The sequence below is a fragment of the Geotrypetes seraphini genome, chromosome 1, assembly GCF_902459505.1.
Source record: "Geotrypetes seraphini chromosome 1, aGeoSer1.1, whole genome shotgun sequence".
Lineage (NCBI taxonomy): Eukaryota > Metazoa > Chordata > Amphibia > Gymnophiona > Dermophiidae > Geotrypetes > Geotrypetes seraphini.
In genome coordinates this window covers 120,870,069-120,896,287 of record NC_047084.1, presented here as the reverse complement: position 1 = coordinate 120,896,287, position 26,219 = coordinate 120,870,069, and the positions used below count along the sequence as shown (strand labels likewise).

The window sequence follows — 26,219 nt, the reverse complement described above, 5'->3', positions numbered from 1 at the left end:
CCACAATCAGAGGCTTTAATCTTGGAATAGATGTCAAGGAGCCTAGGTTAACTTGAGGGGAAACACATGGTGTTCACTTGTTTGAAATGACATTTTCCATATCATTGTGTGCCATTTTTTGCCTAAAATGACAGGAGAAAAAGGAAAATTTTGGTTTTTATCTTGCATTATAAGTAGTCCTCACTCTTCCTTGACAGTCTGTACGCTTTCAGAGTGATGTAAAGGAGACATTGCACAGAGAACCACAAGCAGGAGAAAAACTTCAGTTTTATTCCTTTTCTTCAGCATCCCATTTCCTCACAGGTTTAAATCACCTTAAGTCTGGTTTATTTTTCACTGGTTAAACAGTCCAAATGCAAAAACACTTAGGAGAAAGAAACAAAAATCTCAACTGGCTTTAGCTCAGCTGCTACACCCCAAACCCATGACAGTCACCTTTAAACAGTTTACAGAGGTCTTAGATTAGAAGCTAATCTTTTTTAGTGTTCTCTCACTCTAGTCCTCCCCAGGGCTTGAATGCAGCCAAGGCTAGGGAAGATCTCTATCCTTTGGAATCTTCTCTCTCAGGTTATCTCTTTGAATCAATCTCAAACTGAAACAGATATACTCCATGTCTGCCTGGGTCTCGCCCTTGTGACTCAGAAGCTCTCCCATCTCTTCTTAGGTAGCTCAGCCCGGTGCTGCTGAGCCCAGTGCATCCTGGGGCTTATAGTTCCTTCTCTCTCTGAGTAGTGCCCCCTGCTGCCAGTTGCTGTAATATTATTGAGGGAGAATCCCTGACTCTCTCACAGATGCCTTTAATATTGCTGTTGAAACAAAAGAAATTTTGAATGAAATGAACTGAAAATTCCCTTAAAGACTTGGGGGCTGTGCACTCATTTAGAGAAGGCCACGATTAAGTCCCTTTACTGATGCCAGCCCACTATTCTGCCTGAGAAAGAAAAGGGGCCCTGACTCTGCTTCCAGAGTCGTGTATAATGCAGAGAGGGCGCTCAAGGTCGCCTTACTGGGCAGAGCTGCTACGCAGGATTAGGCAGGACACTTCTTTCATCAGAGCAAACGGAATCTGCAAATAATGAGAGACATTAAGGAAGGTAAGATTCAAAGTGAGGGGGCAAAGAAGAAGTAGATGATAAAGAGAAAGTGTGAGGTGAGAGAAATGTTAAGGACATGCAGGAAAAGTGATGCAAAGAGAAGAAATGAATAGTGACAGAAAGAGTGTGAGGAGAATAAACATGACAGGAGCTAAAGTGCTATATCAACAACTCCTACTCCTACTAATCATTTCTATAGTGCTACGAGGAGTACACAGCACTGTACACATTATCTGCAGGTACTTCATCTGTCCCTAGTGGTCTCACCATGTCTGATTTCTGTATCTGGGGTTGCTCAGAGTCACAAGGAGCAGCACGGATTTGAACCCACAACCTCAGGGCACTGAGGCTGTAGCCACCGCACCTCTGTTAATATTCCTTAACACATCCAACTCATTCACTCTTGCTCTGCTTTCCACAATAAAACCTACAAGTGCAATTCACAAAACTACAATTCTGTGTCCGTTTCTTCAATCATTGATGTCCCGATTGCTTCAAGAACATAAGAGTTGCCGCTACTGGGTCAGACCCGTGGTCCATCGTGTCCAGCAGTCTGCTCACGTGGCGGCCCTCTGGTCAAAGACCAGGTCCCTAACCAAGACTATCCCAAACAGCGCATGTTCTTGTTCAGCAGGAACTTGTCTAACTTTGTCTTGAACCCCTAGAGGGTATTTTCCCCTATAACAGCCTCCGGAAGAGCGTTCCAGCCGCATGCACGCCCCCTTCCCTTTAAAACTTCTCCAGCATGAGCAGCATGCTGCCCATGTCTGTGTCAGCTCGCCCTTTGACATCACTTCCTAAGCGCGGGTTCCAGAAGTAACATTAGCAAGAGTACCAAAAAGGTACAGGGGAAGGCAAGAGGCGCAGAGAAGGGGAAGGGTGCTGCCGCGCCCTTAAGAAGACCACACCCCCTTACTACGCCAACGTCAACCAGCATGACCGAGTATTTCAGTATCTTTCCGACACATTTTCTCTCTCTTATTGCATTGTTTGGAGTTTGAGGATCTTGTCTCTCTACAAAGTCCACAGAGGAATTGATTGGTTCTGATACTTTATAGAAATGTCAATCAATGTCATTCTCCTCTTATCACTATGTGTGGTTTTAACACATTCAGCTTTTTTGGGGAAAGGATGGGAATTTTCCAAGTGATCACAACTTACCTGCCAAATAATACTGGGATCAGACACTCACTGTTTACGAGTGTCCTGCTGTAAATTCACAGAATGAACAGATGAATCATACGAAACCTATGAAAAGGAGAAATTATTACAATGATGTTAAAAAGAAATCTGTCTCATAAAAAGTCTGCCTCCAGCAGAAACGCAGGTTAACGACATTCTTACCAACACACAAAATTCCAAAAAACAGACTTCTACGGTAGGATCCAAATCCCTTTCAACTGCCCAAGGGAAGGGTGTAGATTTCCTTCCCATTGGCTTCTGATAGGGAGCAGGGTACAGATCCTCTCCCATCGCCTTCTGTTAATGGGTAGGGTGTAGCCAAAAATGCAAACAGGATGCTAGGAATTATTATGAAAGGGATAGTAAATAAGCCTGAGACCATCATGCCTCACCTTGAGTATTGCGCATAGTTTTGGTCACTGTATGTCAAAAGATATAGTGAAATTAGAAAAGGTTCAAATAAGATTGACCACAGTGATAAAGGGAATGGAATGTCTCTCATATGAGGAAGACTGGAGAGATTTGGACACGAGACAGTTGAGGGGGCGATATGATTGAGGCCTACAAAATCCTGAGTGGTGTAGAACGGGGTAAGAGTGAATCAGTTTTTCACCCTTTCAAAAAAATATAAAAACCAGGGGACACTCAATGAAATTACATGGGACTACTTTGAAGGGGGAGGTTTTCACTCTTCTCTTGCCCTATTTAATTGCCTGTTGTTCAGTAGCTGCACAAGTTCTTTCTACACTCACCTGGTTTACATTTTGGATAGCCCGCATGGCTAATCGTATTGAGGGGTAGAGCTTTGGAAGGGCCCTTCCTGCATCAAGTTCCACATTTCTCCCATTGTCTTTTTCCTCTGTACCCCACTGCTCATTACTCTTCTGCTTCTTAGCCTGGATGCGTTTCAGAGAAGGTGCAAGCATCACCTCCTCTACATGAGTACTATGTGGTGGGATGAACAACTCAGCCATGGTCACTGAGACACCCTTCTGGTCTTCGTTGTTCGTGGAATTTTCACCATGCTCTTCATCTTCCAGGGATAAAGTCTTTATCAAGAATTTCAACTCCTCGTAGACTGGCTCCCACTCACTTTTCTATAAGAAACAAAATAGCATCACTGATGTCACCCAAAAACTTCCCAGGGGAGACCACAGGAAAGCAGTGTGACTAATCTAACCCAACCAATTCTCTGAAGAGACTACAAAATAGCAGCATCATTTAATTCACCCAATGATCTCTAGTACCCAGATTAGACTATGAAGGAGATTCACAGACTTCACTCAAGTCCCAGAGGAGCCCATGAGACAGCATCAACCACATTATCCAACCAATTCCCATCATCCCATTGGAGTCCACCATAGAGAGTCTTGCTGCTGGATTTAAGCTGTAGTTTGGTAGAAGGTTTTTACCCGCAGAGATTATAGAGCTCAGTCCTAAAGTAAGTGGAATCAGGCTCTGGTTTAGCTAAGATCACTGGTGCACCTAGGCAGGGGGGGGGGTGGTGATGGTCCTCCCCATGTGCAACCTAAAAGGGTGTGCTCCCAGGGCCAGCCCCATGGTTCGGAACCCTCTTCCCCTTCTGACAGCAGCAGCCTTCACAAATCACTGCTCTGCTGGTGTTGAGCCTTCCTCTCTGCTGGATCCTGCCTTTGTGGAAGCAGGAAGTAGGCAGGGCCAGCAGAGAAGAAGGCCCAATGCCAGCAACAGCAGTGAGTTGTGAAGGCTGCCACTGCTGACAATGAGAGAGGTACCCATCTCGGGGGGAGGCCTTTTAGCTTTTGGATTCTTTTTTCTATAGTGTTCCTATGTTTATCCCACTCATTCTTGAATTCAGTCACCATTTTTGTCTTCACAACCTCCTGTGGAAGGCAGTGTAGTAAGGTTGAGCGGCCCCTTCCCCACCGGCAACAAGAAAGCTCCAGCTCCAGTGGCAGCTTCTCTCCCCGGGGCCCAAACTCCTCTCCAGCCACTGCATTGGCTCCCTTAGCCCCTGTCCCTTCCCAGTACCTGGGTCCTCGCCAGCAAAGACGTGATGCAGCAGCTCCGGCGGTAGCTTCTCCCCCCAGGGCCCGGGCTCCCCACCAGCCACCACCGCCTGCTTTCCAGCCTCGACCTGTGGCCTACTGCTCCAGGGCCGATGAGAGGGGCATTGCCCCCCCCCCAAATGCTGAATCGGATTCATCGTGTTCACTGAACTGGTTGCAATGAAATAGCCACCTTCAATCTTCCTTGACCCTACATATATATCGCTCCATGCATAACTTGGTGAAAGTGGTGGATCTATGTGAATAAGCTAGAATCATCAGGACACCTCTCACCTGTCCACAGGGCTCAGAAAGGGTCTCCATGTATGGCTTGATTCCCACAGTCTTGTGATAGCACAACAGGTTAGTAAGAGAGACATGCGCCCGGTCCTCTCCAAGGATGACGTATCGGCCATTAGCCTGCATGTCTATCATATAGTGTCGACAGCAGCTTTTTCCTCTGCAAAGTATATAAGAGATTCCAGAAAATAACCAACAGATAGAGACCATCACAGGGAGGTCACACAACAGCTCCCCTCTTACCACAGTGAAGGTTCAATTTAGAGCAGGGGTGTCCAACCTGCGGCCCCGGTCAAGGGCGACGCAGTGTTTTTCTCTGCTGCCCCCGGGTGTTTACCGTCTTGCCAGTTCCATCCTCTGTCTTGCTGCAGCATTTGCACGTTTGTGCAGCCCCAGAAACACTTTTTCTGGCCAATGCGGCCCAGGGATGCCAAAAGGTTGGACACCCCTGATTTAGAGATATTTCCAAAGGAGAATCACACCTCAGTTCATAAGGACATAAGAATTGCCTTACTGGGACAGACCAAAGATTCATCAAGCCCAGTGTCCTCTTTTCTGTCCATCAAAGCTTAACTTTGTCTACCGAGTCATCATTCTGAGAAAGCTCAACTCGGTTTACAGTAATTAAATAAACGGAATGATTTACAAATGATAAATAGAAGAGGATAGCAAAATTTCAAAAGAATTAATTTTCAAAATGTTTGACAAGTAGAGTAGTTTTAAAAGATTTATGGAAAAATTGAAATGAACTGGAACTCATTCTAGAGTTGAGAGTTTAAAGACCAAAGATTGACTGAAGATCTTGACTCCTTTAATCCCTTTTTAGAAGAAAGAGAGAGTTTAAATTGTTGGATACCTCTTTCAAAGGAGAATCAGTAAACATTCCAAAATAAAGGAATAAGAGGATTAAAGATACCATGTAGATGTAGAATTTTAAAAGAAATACAAGCGCATTTAAATTGAATTCTAAAATAAACCGGGAGCCAATGAAGACTCTGAAGCAAACGGGTCACATGGTCAAATTTACATTTTCAAAGATCAGCTTTGCAGCAGTATTCTGAATTAATTGTAATCTATGAAGACAGATTTTTGTAATGCCGAGGTTGATAGCGTTACAGTAATCAAGACGAGATAATATAATTGATTGAACTAAGATAGAAAAATGACGATGATGAAAAAGATGTCTAACCTTCCTCAGCATCGCAAACTAAAGCTGCAGGACAAATTGAAAAGGACACAAGAGGGAAGAGAATGCACGAAAAGAACAGACCGCAAACTCAAGTGTATGTACACAAATGCAAAGAGCCTTAGGAATAAGATGGGTGAATTAGAAGCTATGGCACAAAAAGATAACATTGACATCATAGGTATCATAGAAACATGGTGGACTGAGGAAAACGTCTGGGACACTGTGCTACCGGGATACAAACTATACTGCAGAGACAGAGTGGTCCAAAAAGGTGGAGGCATTGCCATATACCGCAAAGAGAGAATTGAATCTACCGGAGAGAACATGCCACAACTGACGGATAAGTTAGAGTATCTATGGGTCAAAATTCAGGGAACAAATGGCCTGGAAACGAAGATTGGCATCTACTACCGACTCCCAGGGCAGTCCGAAGAAATTGATGAAGAAATGACGGATGAGATTAAATGCAACTGCAATGGAGGCAACGCTGTTATCATGGGTGACTAACTATCCAGGGATAGACTGGAACCTAGGCACCTCCGGCTGTGTTAGGGAGACCAAGTTCTTGGATGCTGTAGGCGACTGCTTCCTGGAACAACTTGTCAAGGAAAATACTAGAGGAAATGCAATTCTGGATTTAATTCTAAAGGGCCTACAAGGACCGGCACAAGATGTAGAAGTAGAAGGGACTCTGGGAAACAGTGATCACAATATGATCCGCTTCGATCTGGATACAGGGGAAAAACATCGGTCCAAAACAGCCATGGCACTAAACTTCCGAAAAGGGAATTACGAAGGGATGAGACTCATGGTAGGGAAGAAGATTAAGAAGAGGATAAGCAATGTAAAAACGCTAGAGCAAGCTTGGTTCCTTTTTAAGGACACAAGTCACTGAGGCGCAAAATCTATATAAACCACGTATCAACAAGGGATCCAAGAGGAAAAAGAACAAAGAACCGGCGTGGCTCACTAGAGGTGAAGGAAGCGATCAGAGACAAGAAAACTTCATTTAAGGAATGGAAAAGGTCAAAAATGGACAAAAACTGGAACAAGCACAAACAACATTAAGGCAGGTGCCATAAGGCAGTAAAAGAGGCCAAAAGAGACTACGAGGAAAAAATAGCTAAGGAGGCAAAGAACTTCAAGCCGTTCTTTTGATATATTAAGGGGAAACGACCCACAAAGGAAGCAGTGGGACCATTGGATGACCATGGAATAAAGGGAGCGCTAAAAGAGGACAAAGCATTTGCGACAAACTGAACACTTTTTTGCGTCTGTATTTACTGAAGAAGATGTACACAGCATACCGGAACCCATCAGGCTATATGCTGAAAATGAAGACAGAAAGCTGATAGGATTGACGGTCAGTCTAGAGGAGGTGTGTAGACAGATTGAAAGGCTTAAGAGCAATAAATCCCCGGGACCGGATGGCATCCATCCGAGGGTCATCAAGGAACTGAAAGGGACTATAGCTGAACTGCTTCAACTAATAGCCAATCTGTCGATCGAATCAGGACAGATTCCGGAAGACTGGAAGTGGCGAATGTTACACCGATCTTCAAGAAAGGTTCGAGGGGAAACTACAGACCAGTGAGTCTGATTTCGGTACCGGGAAAGGTGGTAGAGTCGCTGATAAAGGACCGCATCATTGATCACCTTGATGGACACGGGCTGATGAGAACCAGTCAGCACAGTTTTAGCAAAGGCAGATCGTGTTTGATGAACTTCCTGCACTTCTTTGAGGGAGTAAACAGATAGACAAGGGCGACCCGGTAGACACTGTGTATCTGGATTTTCAGAAGGCACTTGACAAGGTTCCTCATGAACGACTACTTCAGAAAATTGCGAGCCATGGAATCAAAGGTGAAATACTCACGTGGATTAAAAACTGACTGGAGCAAAGGAATCAGCGAGTGGGGGTAATGGACAATACTCGGACTGGAAGAGCATCACCAGTGGGGTGCCGCAGGGCTCGGTGCTTAGACCCGTGCTCTTCAATCTATATATATATATATATATATATATATATATATATATATATAAAATCGGAGGTATGTATGTGTGTATGTGTGTGTGTGTGTGTGTATGTGCTGCGATCACGCAAAAACGGCTTCACCGATTTGAACGAAACTTGGTATGCAGATCCCTCACTACCTGGCATGATATGTTCTGGGGGTCTCGCGGCCCACCTGCACACGTGGGCGGAGTTACAAACATAAAATCAGATTTCACCCATTCATGTCAATGGAAAAAATGTAAAAAGCTGCCATTCTCACAGTAATTCAAAAACAGTTTGACCGATTTGAACGAAACTTGGTATGCAGCTCCCTCACTACCTGGGGTGATATGTTCTGGGGGTCTCGCGGCCCACCTGCATACGTGGGCGGAGCTACAAACAGAAAATCAGATTTCACCCATTCATGTCAATGGAAAAAATGTAAAAAGCTGCTATTCTCACAGTAATTCACAAACGACTTGACCGATTTGAACGAAACTTGGTATGCAGATCCCTCACTACCTGGGGTGATATGTTCTGGGGGTCTCGCGGCCCACAACTCTATGTTGCTTGCTCAAGGGTGGGTTCACCCAAGAATTTATATGTTCTTGCTCCAGGAGGTAAAACTAAAATTGTTGTTTATAATCACGTTTTGCGTTAGTTGTATTGTATTCATTTTGTCAAATATTTCACATTATAATTTGAATATTGTACTTTTTATTAAGCTGTAAAAAAATAATTTCATTCACCACTATAAAGTATCTTTATTTGAATCCATTTACAGTGTTATTGCTATAATTAAATACCCGTGCAACGCCGGGGCATCAGCTAGTATCTTTATAAACGATCTGGACATTGATATGACGAGTGAGGTGATTAAATTTGTGAACGATATGAAGTTATTCAGAGTGGTGAAGAAGCAGGGGAATTGCAAAGATCTGCAACGTGACATATCAGGCTCGAGGAATGGGCATTGACATGGTAGATGAGGTTCAATGTGGATAAGTGTAAAGTGATGCAGGTAGGCAACAAAAATCTCATGCACGAATACAAGATGTCCAGGGTGGTACTTGGAGAGACCTCCCAGGAAAGAGACTTGGGAGTTCTGATTGAGAAATCGATGAAGCCGTCCTCGCAATGTATGGCGGCGGCGAAAAGAGCGAACAGAATGCAAGTAATGATAAAGAAGGGGATCACGAGCAGATCGGAGAGGGTTATCATGCCGCTGTACTGGGCCATGGTGCGCCCTCACCTGGAGTATTGCATCCAGCACTGGTCGCCGTACATGAAGAAGGACACGGTACTACTCGAAAGGGTCCAGAGAAGAGCGACTAAGGTGGTTAAGGGGCTGGAAGAGTTGCCGTACAGCGAAAGATTAGAGAAACTGGGCCTCTTCTCTCTCAAACAGAGGGGACTGAGAGGGGCATGATCAAAACATTCAAGGTTAGACAAGTTCCTGCTGAGCCAGAACATACACAGGTAGGGCTAGTCTCCGTTAGGGTGCTGGTCTTTGACCAGAGGGCCACCACATGAGTGGACTGCTGGGCACGATGGATCCCAGGTCTGACCCAGCAGTGGCAATTCTTATGTTCTTATTTCTTGACCAAGGAATTTATTTGGTCCTTAAAGGAAAGAGGAATCAAAAAGGACTCCCAATATCTTAGCAGAGAACTCAATTGGTAAGGTGGACCCAGATACCAGAGCTACTGTAGGAGGAAGACAGTCCAATCTTGGACCTAACCACAAAAGCTTAGTTTTAATTGTATTAAGCTTCATTCAGACAGATAAAGCCAGACTTGAAGTTTGGAAATGTTATCCCCAAACAGAGGAGTCACACATAGGCTCCCACCCACCAAGGTTGTAATCAGTCTAGAACTATCCCCAAACCAAATCCATTTCCATCCTACCCCACTCCCACAAGTGACTATGGAAATCTCCCTTACATTATAAAGTCTTGTTAATGCCTAATCTGAGCTCTTTCCTCATTTTGCGTCTTAGAAAATGATCCCTTTACTACCATCCTATACTCATATGCCAGGGTATCTCCATTTGTGGTCTGTACCTGTAGGTTAGACAGTTCCATTCCCCACTGAATCAACAGGTTAGGCTGTCTTCATCTGCCCTTTTCCCATATCCTTCTCATTCTATATTGAGTGGGGAAGGGAAAGGATTCAGCTCACAGATTTTCAGGAATACCTTGTTAGACAAATCTGATCAATTTCTTTGACTGGGTGACCAGAGAATTGGATAGAGGGAGTGCGCTAGATATGGTGTATTTAGATTTTAGCAAAGCCTTTGACAGTGTTCCACACAGATGTCTAATAAATAAACTGTGTGCCCTCAGGATGGGCCTCAAAGTGACAGGCTGAGTCAGAAAGTGGTTGAGTGGAAGGTGAGAGCGGGTAGAGGTCAATGGAGATTGCTCTGAGGAAAGGGATGTTACCAGTGGTGTGCCTCAAGGTTCTGTTCTTGGGCCTGTTTTTAATATTTTATAAGTAATATTGCTGAAGGGCTGTCAGGTAAGATTTGCCTCTTTGCGGATGATACCAAAATCTGCAATAGAGTAGACATCCTGGATGGTATGAACAACATGAAGGAAGACCTGGCGAAGCTTGAAGAATGGTCTGAAATTTGGCAGTTAAAATGTAATGCTAAGAAATGCAAGGTCATGCACTAGGGCTGCAAAAACCTGGGGGAACGGTACAGTTTAGGGGGTGAAGAACTTTTGTGCATGGCAGGAGAGCGAGACTTGGGTGTGATTGTATGTGATGATCTTAAGGTGGCCAAACAGGTTGAAAAGGTGACGGTGAAAGCTAGAACGATGCTAGGGTGCATAGGAAGAGGTTTGGCCAGTAGGAAAAAGGAGGTATTGATACCCCTGTTTAAGACTTTGGTGAGACCTCATTTAGAATATTGTGTACAATTCTAGAGGCCGCACCTTCAAAAGGAGTCGGTCCAGAGGAAGGCTACTAAAATGGTGTGTGGTCTTCATCATAAGGCGTATGGGGACAGACTTAAAGATCTCAATCTGTATAATTCTGGAGGAAAGGTGGGAAAAGGGAGATATGATAGACGTTTAAATACCTACGTGGCGTAAATGCACACGAGTCGAGTCTTTTTCATTCGACAGGAAGCTCTGGAATGAGAGGGCATAGGACGAAGTTAAGAGGTGATAGGCTCTAGAGTAATCTAAGGAAATACTTTATTACAGAAAGGGTGGTAGATGCGTGGAACAGTCTCCTGGAAGAGGTGGTGGAGACAGAGACTGTGTCTGATTTCAAGAAAGCCTGGGATAGGCACGTGGGATCTCTTAGAGGAAGAGATAATGGTTACTGTGGATGGGCAGACTGGGCCATTTGATCTTTATCTGCCATCATGTTTCTATGTTTCTAGGTATAGTAAATAGTTTCCTGTCCCCAAAGACCTTACAGTAAGAGAGGGTTAAGTAATGTGTCCAAGAACACAAGGAGCCATAGTGAAATTTGAATCGGTTTTCTCTCATTCTCAGCCACTGCTACCCATTAAGTTACTCTTCCATTCCTATTGCCACACGGTTTAGGATTCTCCTTCTCTGTTCTGTACCCGTAAATTGGCCGTTTCTATCCCTACTCCGAGGCCGCAGGGTTAGGCTGTTTCTGTTCCCACTCAGTACCTGCTGGGTCTCTTCCTTCTCTGTATTTGTGGGTTAGGCTTTATATGCAAATCTATCATTAATACTCATTGTGGATATCCAAGAAAGGTTTATGAATCACTACTGTACTTGTTGGTCAGGGTCTCTAACCTTGCTTTCTCAACCTGTAGCCCAGAGCCTTAGGGTTGCTATGGTCACTCTGTACCTGTAGGTTAGGGTATATCCTTCTCTGGTTTGACTTATACGTATCAGGAAACATCCCTGGGGTTTTTCTGACAGCAGGTCCTCAGCTTCCCTGAAAGGAAAAGAAATGTTTGAGAATAAACAGTGATCAGTGGCATAACTAGCTTATTCGACACCTGGGTCAATCATCCTTTAACACTTCCTCCGTATGAAAATTTGATTTTTTGGATTAATCCATGAGTCACACAAGGGAGAACCTTGCAAAAGGCAGCATCTTAAACACTGCAGTGGGCACTAGAACATCAATACACCCACTGCAAAACTAAACAAGCCAGATCAATCCTACACAGTCAATGCTAACAGAAAAACACGTCTTTCATACACACAGAACACAGATACACCCTCACCCAGTATGGAATACGTAATCACAAACTAAACACAGAAATATGTTGGCCAAATTTAAACTGAACAGCCAAGAAGCCAAACTCTGCATGCAATACAACACCACAGAAACAGTGATACAAATCCCCCCCATGTATTGGCATCTCTCTCTTCTCCTCTCGTTCCATTCCCATGCCACCCATGTTCTGGCATCCGTCTCCTTCCTTTCCTTCACCCCATGCTCTGCTCTGGCATCTCTCCCCCTCCATCATGGTCTGATATCTCTCTCCTCTTCCTGCCATTTTCTTCCCTTCCCAGGTCTTCCTTCATCTCCCTTCCTTCCCTCCAATTTGTCAGCTTTCTTCCTTATCACCCCTCCCCTGATCAGGTGTGGCATTTCTCTCTTCCTATCCTACCCCCCCACCCACCTCCCTCCGGCAGGATCCAGTACCCCCCCCTCTCTCTCTCTTCCCCTCCTAATAAGCAGTGCAGCTTACAATCTTTGACCACCAGCAGAGTCAGTGAGCTAAACACGCTGCCTTCAGCAGCCCCAAAGCTTTCCCTCTGCTTGAACTTCCTGACCCCAGATCCCCCACAGAGGCAGTATGCTGAAGCAGAGGGAAAGCTTCTAGACTGCTGAAAGCAGCGTATTTAGCTCATTGACACTGCTGGTGGCTGAAAATTGCAAGCTGCCGCAGGACAGATCCAGAGGATACATCAAATCCTTCTTTTACACAGGACCCTGCAGCGTGTAAAATCCTGAGTGCAAAACCTGGATGGACTGCTCCTATCGCCCCCTCTTGGTTCACCATTGGCAGTGACCCCTTTCTTTTGCCTGATGGACACTGTCCCATGGCTGCAGATGAAAGGGAGTTGAGCTGAACCCTGCTTATGGGCAGCCCTTTCAGTCCAGCTCCCTTTGGGAGGGGGGGCTTGTGTAATGATACAGCAGGTGTATTTTAACCAACAGCTCAATATTCAAAGGGACATCTATGTTTAGCTTCTGGGGAGGGAGAGGCAATGCCAGCACTGGCCACTTCCATCCCAGAAGAAGAGAACTATTACCACCACTACCCTTCTCAGACACACATTACATTACATTACATTACATTAGGGATTTCTATTCCGCCTGTGCCTTGCGGTTCTAGGCGGATTACAATATAGAAGATGTCTGGGCAATTCCAGTAGAATTACATTACAGGATAAGAGTAGATTACAGGAACGGTAAAGAATTATGATACAACAATTTAACAGAATGGTACATAACACAGAGGATAATACATGTCACAGAAGATAATACATATCACAGGAGATAATATATATCGATTGAATCAAGTTAAATCAGGTGTAGTGTAGAAGAGTTACAGTACATTCTAATTCACAGACAAGGAGATACTATAGGTGGGTATTTCTGAAGGTGTTGATTGGTAACACACACGCAGAGGACGACATTGCTGGTGGTGGGGAAGGGTATATTACAAGAATAGTCATTACCCAGGTCACTAGGCATTGCCGATTCTAAGTTCCAAGTTACTGGTCATTAACCCACTCGCCTCTGGGTGAGGGGACTGCTAGCAGTCAGGATCTGGTGTGCACACACTCACCGGCGGCTAATCATGCCATGCAGCCAGGTCGGGAAGTTGCCATTGGCAATCACTTTGCGAAGCTGGGTTTCCTTGAACCATCGCAAGGTCGCTCTACGCCTGCTCTGCTGCCTCTCTGCCTCCCACTGTGCCTGCTGTTGGGATCCGTTATCCGAAGTCAGAGCATTATCAAATGGGGTCAGCTATCAGTGGAGGAAGTAAACATCATCAAGTATTAATATGTAATGGGCGCATCATCATTATATCAATAATCAATTTCAGAAACATATGGATTATCTGCATCATTCCTAGAACTTTGACGATTTCATACTAATCTCTATGTGACATATTTTGGAAGTTCAAACAGATATATATCACTAAGGTGTGCTTTCTCCTCTATGCACATTCCAGGTCTCTAACTTCCATTGATGGTTTAGTCTCCACTAATTACCCCAGAAAGGTGTCTCAACCTTTCACCAGCTCATGGGGCATTTTCCAAAGCTTTCCCCCTCTCAGGGCAAACTTAGCTTTCTCTGGACACCTTCACTCCTGTCCTCCACTGGTAATGCTGAAACCACAGACAAATAGATATTGCATCTCCCCCCCCCCCCCACCCTACCCATTCTGTTACTTGCTCTGGAGTACTGCAATTCCTCTGTATAATACTTGTACAACCTCCACAGATATTTAGATGTTTTTTCACTCCTTTCATCTTTCCTTGTTAATGATTCTCTAGATAAGGAAGCTTACACAGAAGGGTCCTGACATAAGGGAAATCCAAGGCCAGGAAAATTTAGTTTGGACAACACGTGGCCATGTATTCAAGCCTACAGGATGGACAATGGATACAAATTAAAAGGCCCAGAGCATTTTGCTTCCATTGAGGAAGGAAATCTGATATTCACAATGTGTAATGGGGTAAGTAAGAACACAATAACCAGGTACCAGCCATTGGCCACGTGACAGAGTATGTCCAATATGGAAGTGGTGTTGAAGGAGGAAGAGAGAGGATGGAAAAAGGTTTCTCAACTTGATACCTCATCTCTCCTCATGCAAATAAACATAAAAGCACATCTTTTTCCTGGGTCACCAAATCTGCTGTTTTTACCATTTATGTTTTCTTTTATATATACAATTGTAGTTCTGCCCCTTCTTCCCTTATGTATCTGTTAGTTTGTATGTTAGTATGTCAAACTTACTTAATCTATTATAATTAACCAATGTGTACACCTCTTTCTTTTTTATTTGTAAATCATTTAGCAAATTAAATTAAGTGATTCAATAAGTTAAAAATAAACTTGAAACTTGAATTAATCCTGTGGAAATGTAAATACTTTCGGCTGTGTTTTAAAATGCTACCTATTCATTTCAGCAAGACACGGAGGGGAAGTGCTAGTTTCCATGAGGGAAGAGGTATTGAGGTATTACCATGACAAGTTTGCTGCGTGGACGTGGAACAGGGGGCTGGGATGGAGACCCCTCTGGCATGGTACGGGACTGAGGTAATCTCTTTCTGGGCACTGGTACAGGAGCCGGAAGAGATGAAATTCCTGAAATTACACAAAGATATACAAATGCGCACACTGGGAGCCATAAGAGAGCGTGTGAAATCTGTCAGAATTTTAAAGGCAATGTGGGAGGCAGGAAGGAGTAGTGGAGAGGGTCAAGAAGAAGATGAATTAGGGAGGGTTTTTTAGAAGTGTGAGTTTAATGGGAACAACATTTGGCTGTATATGATGAGGAGGTCTAGGACGATTCATCACAGACAATTCATTGCACCTGTTTCATTGTTGAATTAACCAAGATGAATCGTCCACGGCAGCACCAGTCCTCTTGTGGAAGGCTATGCCCCCCACTCCCACTCAAAGCAGTAGAACCCCTACACCCCCCCAAAGTAGAAGCGCCCCTGACAACCCAGCAAAATAAGAGCACCCTCCGTAACCCCCCATGCACCTGACTTCTTGGGGGGGGGAATCATGCCCCCCACGCCCCAAAGTAGGAGTGCCTCCAATTCCTACCCCCCAAGATAGAAGCACCCCAACCTGCCCCCCATACCTCTTGAAAAGTTAGCCAATGCGAGCAGCACCTTCCACTTCCTGCTTGTGCCAACCCTGTCTCCTCTTTGACATCACATTCTGGTCCCATAACTAGAAAGTATCAGAAGGAGTCAAGGCCGGCCAAGCAGGGGGTGAATGATGCGCCGGCAAACTTTTCAAGAGGTATGCAGGAGGAAGGCAGAGAAGAGGAGAAGCACAATGGGGAGCGGGGCTGAGAAATGGAGAGGCACCGGTGGGAGGAGGAGAAGTTTTAAGCACAGTTCATCACGACCATCGTGGAGAGGACAATTCATCATGGCCATGTTGAAATGTCCCACGATGAAATAGCTGCGATGAACTGTCCCATTCTGATGGTGAGGAAGGTGTCATAACTGTAGATGTAGTGGAACAGCCTAAGAGATGCATAAGGTGTGGGGGTAGCAGGGAGGGCATGCAAGATATTGGGTGTGAAGGACATGGATATAGCACAGGGAGTGAGATAGGGATGGCATTATGGGGGAAACAGTTGACAGGAAGTATGTAAGGAGGATGCATATGAATGTTGTGGGAAAGGAGAGCGTGAGGAACATGTGAAGGACATGGATGTATTGGGAAGGGTTTGGGTGTAGCAGAGCGGGTGAGTGAGATACTGGAGAGGACTTTGTGACCATGATGTAATGAGGATGCTGTGTCTGGGTGAGATATATAGTTGAGTGTTGTGCGATAATCACCCTTGTTTTCTGTTTCTTCTCTCTCATGCTTGTTCTTTGCACTCTGTGCTTCCTGCTCTTGTCTGGCTTTCTTCTCCTGGTCTCTCAGATCCTGCAGCAGGTCTCGATACCTCCTCCGGTACTGGAAGGCCTTGTAGTCTGAGCAGAGAGAAAGAGAGAGAGAGAGCAGTTACAGCGAGACCCCTACAGAGAAACAGACTGCAGCTGAGACCAAGTCACTCGTCTGAAAAGCCTGAAACATAATTGGGCTCTGCAACAAGACAATGATCCAAAACACAAAAATAAAGCCGATATCTGAATGGCTGAAGGGAAAAGTTTTGAAATTGGCCTAGTCAAAGTCTTGACTTGAAATTAATAGAGATGTTGCGGCAGGACCTGAAACGAGAAGCTCAGCGCAAAAACCTACAAATGTATCTGAATTAAAGTGTCATTTAGAAACTGTAGACCTGATATTCAGCACTTTGACTGCCCACTGCTGGCATTAAACTTGGAAATTCAGTGCCGGGCCACTTCTGGTGACTGACATTGAATATCCATTTTTTGGGGCCTCTAAAAACTTACCTGGTTAAGTTACAGCGGTTAAAGATAGGACTTCTTATCAGTCACGCAATAAAGTCGATTTAGCGGTAGTTGTTAACCAGACAGATTCAGTATAACTGGCTATTTCCTGTTGAATATTTGCGGATAGCCACAAAAATGCTATTTAAGCAATTAGCAGCTGTTTCTGACTGGGGAAACAGTGCTAAATATCGGGGGGGGGGGGGGGGGGGGTTGCGTTTACTCAGGCTCCCTTTGTCTAATATTATATTTTATTTAAAATTCAGAAACCTTCAGTGTCATATATTTGCAATAAAAGGGGAAATCATGGGGGAGACACACAAACATTTCACATCTCTATGAAGTTCTCATATTTGCTGTCATATCTTCTTACCTAAGAACATGAGAATTGCCGTTGCTGGGTCAGACCAGTGGTCCATCGAGGCCAGCAGTCCACTCACGTGGCGGCCCTTAGATCAAAGACCAGCGCCCTAACTGAGACTAGCCTTACCTAGGTACTTTCTGGTTCAGCAGGAACTTGTCTAACATCATCTTGAATCCCTGGAAGGTGTTTTCTCCTACGACAGCCTCTGGAAGAGCGTTCCAGTTTTCCACCACTCTCTGGGTGAAGAACTTCCTTACGTTTGTACGGAATCTATCCCCCTTTTAACTTCAGAGAGTGCCCTCTCGTTCTCTCTACCTTGGAGAGGGTGGACAACCTGTCTCTATCTACTAAGTCAATTCCCTTCATTATCTTGAATGCTTTGATCATGTCCCCTCTCAGTCTCCTCTTTTCAAGGGAGAAGAGACCCAGTTTCTCTAATCTCTCACTGAACGGCAACTTCTCCAGCCCCTTAACCATTTTAGTCGCTCTTCTCTGGACCCTTTCGAGTAGTACTGTGTCCTTCTTCATATACGGCGACCAGTGCTGGACGCAGTATTCCAGGTGGGAGCGTACCATGGCCCGGTACAGCGACATGATAACCTTCTCTGATCTGTTTGTGATCCCCTTCTTAATCATTCCTAGCATCCTGTTCGCCCTTTTCGCTATCGCTACGCATTGTGCTGATGGCTTCATTGACTTGTCAACCAGTGCTCCCAAGTCTCTTTCCTGGGTGGTCTCTCCAACTACCACACTGGACATCCTGTATTCGTGTATAAGATTTTTGTTACCGACATGCATCACCTTACACTTATCCATATTAAACTTCATTTGCCATGTCACGGCCCATTGCTCGAGCGTGTTTATGTCACGTTAGAGGTCTTCGCAATCCCCCTGCGTCTTTACTAATAATAATAACTTCATTGTTTTATATCGCCATAACTAAAAAGAGCTGGACAATCAGCAAAATACAATCATACAGTAAAAGATACAAATATTTGTAAAATAGAATTTCAATAATAAAATTCACTAAGTAATAAACTTATCGAACAAAGTGGTCTTAATTTCTGAAAACTGCAATACTACTCTGAATAACTTCGTATCATCTGCAAATTTTATCACCTCACTCGTTGTACTCAATTTCCAGGTCATGACATTTTTCCAGTCCGAGTATTGTCCATTCACCCCCACTCTCCATTTCCTACCCGCCAGCTAGTTGGTTGTTTTTTTTTAATTCTTTATTCATTTTAAAACTTTCATCAAGTGTACAAAAATTGCAACACAATAACATAGATTTAAACACTTGTACATCTTATCGTTATATCTTATAATTGCAAATATAACCCTCCCTCTCCCATCCTGAAATCCCTCTAGTAATTTTATTTTTCATATAATAGAAACCCTCCCCCCACCCCACCCTTATCTTACATATTAAATATAGAAATATTAGAAAAATGGCATCAATCATGACAAAAGGACGTTAATGGTTCCCAAATTTTAATGAAGTTTTTATAGTTTCCATTTTGCACCGCTATTGATCTTTCCATTCTGTATATGTGGCAAACTGAATTCCACCAAAATTTAAAATTGAGCCTACTATGGTCTTTCCAGTTATTAGTAATATGTTGAATGGCTACTCCGGTCAAAATCAATAAAAGTTTGTTATTACACATTGATATCTGACTCTTTTTTCTCATAGACATACCAAAAAGTACAGTATCATAAGTTAATGCTACGTGATTTTCCAATAAACAATTTACTTGATCCCAGATTGAGTTCCAAAAGGCTAAGATAAGGGGACAATAAAACAGAAGATGATCTAAAGTCCCTATATCCAGATTACAATGCCAGCATCTATTAGACAAAGAACTATTTAACTTTTGCAATCTAACTGGGGTCCAAAAAGCTCTATGTAACAAAAAAACCCAAGTTTGTTTCATAGACGCTGACATTGTACATCTCATTCTCCAAGACCAGCTAGTTTTTAATCCATGTGAGTATTTCACCTTCGATTCCATGGCTCGCAATTTTTTGAAGTAGTCGTTCATGCGGAACCCTGTTGAACACTTTCTGAAAATCCAGATATACAATGTCGACCAGGTCACCCTTGTCTACCTGCCTGTTTACTCTCTCGAAGAAGTGCAGTAAGTTCATCAAGCAAGATTTGCCTTTGCTGAAGCCATGCTGGCTGGTCCTCATCAGATTGTGTCCGTTAAGGTGATCAATGATGCGGTCTTTTATTAGTGCTACCATCTTTCCGGGTACCGAGGTCAGACTCATCGGTCTGTAGTTTCCCAGATCTCCCCTCGAACCTTTCTTGAAGATCAGCGTAACATTCGCCACCTTCCAGCCTTCCAGAATCCTTCCCGATTTGATCAACAGATTGGCTATTAGTTGAAGCTGTTCAGCTACAGCCCCTTTTAGTTTCTTGATTACCCTCGGATGGATGCCATCCAGTCCCAGGGATTTATCGTTTTTAAGCCTATCAATCTGTCTGCATAACTCTTCTAGACTGACCGATCGGTTTGAGAGCCCTTTACGACCAGATTTCCCTCCTGCACTATTCACTAAAGCCTGTAGTGATCCGATCCCGATTGTCCAATGCAAATTAGTAAAACCCATACAAAATAGCCAAGCGATTAGAAACATAGAAGATGACGGCAGATAAGGGCCATAGCCCATCAGGTCTGCCCACTCTGACCCACCCCCAAGTCTACTATCCTAGGGATCCCACACCTGACAGGTTTCCTTAGCTTAACCCTCTAAGGGATCCCACATGGGCATCCCATTTGCTCTTAAATTATTGCACGCTGTTTGCCTCGACCACCGTCACCGGGAGCTCGTTCCAAGGATCAACCACTCTCTCGGTGAAGAAATATTTCCTGGTGTCGCCATGAGATTTCCCGCCCCTGAGTTTGAGCGAATGCCCTCTTGTGGCCGAGGGCCCCTTGATTCACTAACAATTGCTTGGCTCTTTTGAGTCGGGTTTTACTACTTTTTTTTCTTCAAATAATTTTTATTAGCGAATGCAACACAGAGTGTACAGAAATCCAACAGTACAAGGACACAAGGTCCAAAAATAGGGAAATACAAAAATCGAACAGTAAATCGAGTTGGCAATCACTGACAAACCCTACTGCTGCACACCTGTCGATAACTGAGTTACCCCAAAAAACCCCGGATATTGTGAAACCCAACAATAATTCAATGAAACACTTCCACAATGGTAGGATGCACAATGTCAGATGGCATCTTTGGATGGAGGAGACACGTCTAGCGTCCGAATAAAAGTTTGATCGGATACGTTACACCCTGAGGCAGCTGAATAGTGAAACGCTGGCCATTGTTGGTGTACCGATCAACGAAGACAAGTTGAACTTTTTCATCTCTCTCACAGTATCTTTTCTTGCACTTTAATACAGTGTAGTGCTTGGTTCACGCAAAGGAGGCTTTATAGCCAGTGAGGTGAACGTTCCACCACCGCTATTCCACCATTGTGGAGGTGGGAGGGCCCTTGTCTGAGGCTTTTTCCTGTTTTAAAATTGACATTCCAACCTGCACTGTATCACTAATATACCATCTGACATTGTGCATCCTACCATTGTGGAAGTGGTAACTGAGTTACCGACAGGTCAGCAGGTTTTTTGACAGGTCTGCCTGTCTTTTTTATTCATTTTTTCTATGGCACAGATATTTTGCGAGTGTTACACACGCAAAATATCTGCCCCATAAAAAAAAATAATAAAACAGGCAGGCCTGTCAAAAAAATGTGCCCCCCCCCCCAAACAAACACACCTCCCCCAGAGAAAAAAAGCAGGAGGGATGCCAACTCCCTCCTGCCACCAGCGTTAAAAAGAAAAAAAATAAAGCAGTGCAGCGCAGCACTACCCCCCCCCCCTGGCCCACCCCCGATACAGAATGGCCCGACCCGACACCAAAGTTGGGAGCAGGAGGGGTGCTCAGTCCCTCCTGCTCCTAGGCCTCCCACCCCCCTGGTTGGCCCAGGCGGTCGGGCCCAGCCCACCCACCCCGGTACCTTTAAAATTGTTGGGAGCAGGAGGGGTACCCAGTCTCTCCTCCTCCTTGGAAGCTCCCAACATCTTCAGGAGCAGGAGGGGTGCCCAGACCCTCCTCCTGCTCTCCGGCCAACTGCTGCCCAACAGCGGCCTTAGGCCCCGCACTGGCGCATCATCTGATGCACGGGGAGAGGCCTAAGGCACTGATTGGCTGAAGCGCCTCAGGCTCCTCCCTTTGGAGGGGCTGGGGCACCTCAACCAATCAGGAACTTCCTTAAAGAGGAGAGAGCAGGAGAGGCCGGGAGCAGGCAAGAGAGATCTGGGCTGGGTTGAGGCTGCTTCTCCTGTCACTACTGTCAGGGTGTGCACATGAGCAGGGATCGCTCTTGCCGTGGGTAGGGGGACGTGTTAACTATCATCCCCATTTGCATGCAGGCCTTTACTGAATTGGTCGGCCGGCATGCAAACGTAAACGGATCGCACACGGTTTGGAGGTTTAGTGATCTAGGCCATAGTTAGGTTAATCAGAAACCATTCGGAGGGATACTGGAAATTCTCCCTCTTTTCTTCTCCAATCTCTCACACCATTGCTTCAAACAGTTTACTGGGACATACAATAGTTTCTATTTTTAGTATAAGACTCCAAACTATAAAAGCCCCCTCTCTGCAACACCCCCCCTTCTTCTCTGTCTGGAACATCACCCCCTCCCCTCTCTCTCTTTCCTCTGGACTCTGTAAGGTAAACTGTCTTTTCTCTCTGATTAATTGTAATGCTAGATGTATCTTTATAAAATTCTGCTTTTCTGTAATATTAAGCTTATTTCTGCACAATATATATATTCTTTACGCAAGCACTCTTACCTGTCTTTGTCAGTAATTTTACTGCCTACTGGATCTTCAACGATGGTATTGATTGCAAGGCTGCTTCAACCTTACATTTTGGGGGCTAAACCTTACACTCTCCTCCTCCAAATCCACCCCCTGTTCCTCCGATCCGATTCCTACCTGCCTACTGCTCCCGCTGTGATCCCTCCCATTTATCACATCCTCAGCCTTTCGCGCTCCACTGCTACTGTTCCTGATGTCTTCAAACATGCTGTAGTTATGCCCCTTGTTAGACTCTACGTCCCCCTCCAACTACTGCCCCATCTCCCTCCTCCCCTTCCTATCCAAACTACTCAAACGTGCTGTTCACCGCCGTTGCCTGAACTTCCTTTCTTCTCATAATATTCTTGACCCGCTTCAATTGGGCTTATACACTCTCTACTCTATGGAAACTGCCCTTGCTAAAAGTCTCTAAGGACCTGTTCCTGGCTAAATCCAATGGACTCTACTCTATCCTCATTCTTCTCGATCTGACTACTGCCTGCAACACTGTTGATCACTGCCTCCTTCTCAACATGTTGTCCTCGCTGGGATTCCGGGGTTCTGCTCTCTCCTGGTATTCTTCTTATCTCTCTTGTCGTACCTTCAGCGTCTGTTACGGTGGATCCTCCTCCGCTGCCATCCCGCTGTCTATTGGCGTACCCCAAGGCTCAGTCCTGGGCCCTCTCTTCTTTTCCTATATACCCGCTCTCTTGGTACGCTAATCTCCTCTCATGCTTTTCAATATCAACTCTATGCTGATGACTCCCAGATCTACCTCTCCACGCCAGATATCTCTGCGGGAGTTCAGGCCCAAATTTAAGCCTGCCTGTCCGACATTTCCACTTGGATGTCTCGCTGCCATCTCAAACTGAATATGGCTAAAACTGAACTCCTTATCTTTCCGCCTAAACCCGCCTCCCCTCTCTCGCCGTTCTCTGTCTCATCGGCTCGCAACCTTGGGGTGATCTTTGACTCCTCTCTCTTTCTCTGCTCAGATCCAACAGACCGCCAAATCCTGTCGCTTCCTCCTCTATAATATTACCAAAATCCATCCTCTTCTCTCTAACGCATGACCAAAACCCTTGTCCACGCTCTTGTCACCTCGCACTTAAGACTACTGCAACATACATCTCTCGGGCCTACAACGTGCCCATCTCTCGCCTCTTCAATCCGTTCAAAATCTGCCGCACGACTCATATTTCGTGAGAGCCGTTATTCTCACATTACTCTCACTGGCTCCCCGTCCATTTCTGAATACAGTTTAAACTCCTCTTTCTGACTTACAAGTGCATTCGCTCTGAAGCCCCCTGTTATCTTTCCTCGCTTATCTCCCCCTATGCTCCCCCCCTGTGATCTCTGCTCATCGGACAAGCCCCTCTTATCTGTACCCTTCTCTTCCACTGCCAACTCCAGACTCCGCCCCTTCTTTCTTGCAGCGCCATATGCCTGGAACAGGCTTCCTGAATCAATACGTCATGCTCCATCCCTGGCAGTGTTCAAATCCAAGCTAAAGGCCCACTTTTTGAAACTGCTTTCAACTCTTAAGTCCCACTCACTGCTGTCAGATACCTATACCCACTATAATCTCTCCAACTCTGAAATGTCCTGTCTAAATTAGATTGTAAGCTCTTCTGAGCAGGAACTGTGTGTTAGAATGTACAGTGCTGCTTATGTCTTTCAGCGCTTTAGAAATAATAAATAGCAATAATCTTAAAAGACACTCCTTTTTTGTGCAAAAAGTAATGGCCACTCATTATAATTATGAAATACAATCCTCTTATGTAAATTAAAACAGATCAACTGCTACTACTACATCTACTCTGACAAATTCCTCTGACCTCACTTCAACCTGATGTACTTCCAAAACACTTCCAGATAAGCCTGACTAAACTTAGCATGACAATGTAATTTCAAAAGTTCTCTGTAAAGTCGCTGTCTGTATACAGTCTCTTCCCTTGTAAACTGCTTAGAACTGTTTGTAGTATGGTGGTATATAAAAATAAAGTTATTATTATTATTATTATTATTACTCTCTCGTTATCAGGAGGAGGGTGGAAGAACACGATCATCAGAGGAAAGGTGAAGATACACCCACATGGAATGGAGAACAAGAGGAAGCTGACTCCAAGGAAGAAGAAACCCACAGAGGAATCCCGCAGGAAGGGGAGGCAAGGTTTTGCCGATGCCTAGAAGAAGAAGCAGACAAGGCACACCGAGGACATAGACCTACGACCGGAGCGAAAACTGAAGAAGGGAAAGTCTGCGATTCTAGTGGGAGACTCAATCCTAAGGCAAGTAGATAGCCACATAGCAGGAGAGAGAGAGGATCGACTAGTGACCTGCCTCCCAGGAGCAAGAGCAAAAGACATCGTCGACAAAATTGAAAAGATCCTAGAAGGAGCAGAGATGGTAGAGACTACAGTGATGTTCCACATCGGGACAAATGATGTCAGCAGGAGGGACTACAGCAGAAGTGCACTGATAGAACAGTTCAAGATTCTGGGAAGGAAGTTGAAAATGAGGACTCAGAGGATAGCATTTTCAGAGATTCTACCAGTACCGAGGGCAGATGTGAAGAGGCAGACGGAACTACAATCAATAAATGCATGGATGAGGAGAGGTGTGAGGAAGAGGGGTTCCACTTCGTGAGGAACTAGACAACGTTTTGGGGCAAGAGCAAGCTCTTCAGGAGAGATTGACTGCACCTGAGCGCGGCGGGAACAGACTTCTAGCAAACGTCAGGAGAGTAATAGAGCAGGCTTTAAACTAAGAAGAAGGGGAAAGCCGACAGTTGACCAAGTGTCGACGATTCGGAAGAAGGTATCCTGAGGGGATACTGAGTGGGAAAAATGCTGGGAAGACACAACGGGAAAAAAACAAGAGTTGACAGATCAAGAAGAGGATGATAGGAAGATCGTAGCACAGGAAGAGAAAATGAAGGCAAAAAAATACCAGGACTTAAATTGCATGTATACTAATGCAAGGAGCCTAAGGAACAAAATGGAAGAACTAGATTTCATGGCCAAAAAAGAGAACATAGATATCATTGGGGTCTCTGAAACATGGTGGAATAAAGAAAACAAATGGGACATAGCACTGCCGGGGTACAAACTATCGCGAAGACAGGTCAGGTCAGAAAGGAGGAGAAATAGCCCTATACATAAAGGATAACATTCACTCGATCAGAGTGGACACAGTGGCGACGACTGACAAATTGGAATCACTATGGGTTAAAATACCAGGAATAGGCCGAGATAAAGATGGGCCTGTACTATCGTCCACCTGGGCAAACCGAAGCAAACGATGAAGAAATGAAAGCCGAGATGAAGCGAGAATGCTAAAGCGGTAACACGATTGTTATGGGAGACTTCAACTATCCCGGGATAGACTAGAGTCTTGGAAACTCAAAATGCGCTAGGGAGACCGGATTCCTGGAGGCTATACAGGACTGCTTCATGGAGCAGCTTGTCAGAGAACCAACGAGAGGGAATGCCACTCTGGATCTAATCCTCAATGGGCTAAGAGGACCTGCAAAGGAAGTGGATGTAGTGGGACCGTTGGGAAACAGTGATCACAATATGATCAAGTTCAAGGTTGAAATAGGAATATCGATGGGAAAGAGAACCACAGCGACAACCTTTAATTTCAAGAAAGGAAACTACGAAATAATGGTAAGGAACTAACTTAGGAACAGCTCAAAGAAATCGCAGACTGTAGAGCAAGCCTGGTCTTTATTCAAGGACACGGTGAGCGAGGCGCAAAATCTGTATATCCCCAGATTTAGAAAAGGATGCAAAAAGAGCCAAACAAAAGACCCGGCATGGATAATTAAAGAAGTAAAGAAAGTGATAGCAGATAAGAAGAATTCTTTCCGGAAATGGAAAAAGGACAAAACCGAGGAAAACTGGAAAGACCACAGGAAGCATCAAAAAGAATGTCACCTCGTGGTTAGAAGAGCAAAAAGAGAATATGAAGAGAGGCTAGCCAGGGAAGCACGAAATTTCAAACCGTTCTTCAGATATGTTAAAGGGAAGCAGCCAGCTAGGGAGGAAGTGGGACCGCTGGATGACAGAGATAGGAAAGG

The 26,219-nt window shown here is 44.8% G+C and overlaps 1 protein-coding gene across 1 annotated transcript in view; it reads right to left on the bottom strand.

Moving 5' to 3' along the window:
• Window positions 1-247: 247 nt before the first annotated feature.
• LOC117357067 (myosin-IIIb-like) overlaps window positions 248-26,219 on the bottom strand; it is a 175,968-nt gene continuing 149,996 nt past the window's right edge. Inside the window, exons 23-30 of the mRNA XM_033937254.1 lie at window positions 16,334-16,471; window positions 14,995-15,116; window positions 13,588-13,769; window positions 11,625-11,714; window positions 4,598-4,763; window positions 3,029-3,373; window positions 2,256-2,342; window positions 248-1,066 (exon numbers count right to left, since the gene is read on the bottom strand). Coding sequence (XP_033793145.1) covers window positions 2,283-2,342; window positions 3,029-3,373; window positions 4,598-4,763; window positions 11,625-11,714; window positions 13,588-13,769; window positions 14,995-15,116; window positions 16,334-16,471 — 1,103 coding nt within the window. The 3' untranslated portion in view covers window positions 248-1,066; window positions 2,256-2,282. The remainder of the gene's footprint in view (window positions 1,067-2,255; window positions 2,343-3,028; window positions 3,374-4,597; window positions 4,764-11,624; window positions 11,715-13,587; window positions 13,770-14,994; window positions 15,117-16,333; window positions 16,472-26,219) is intronic.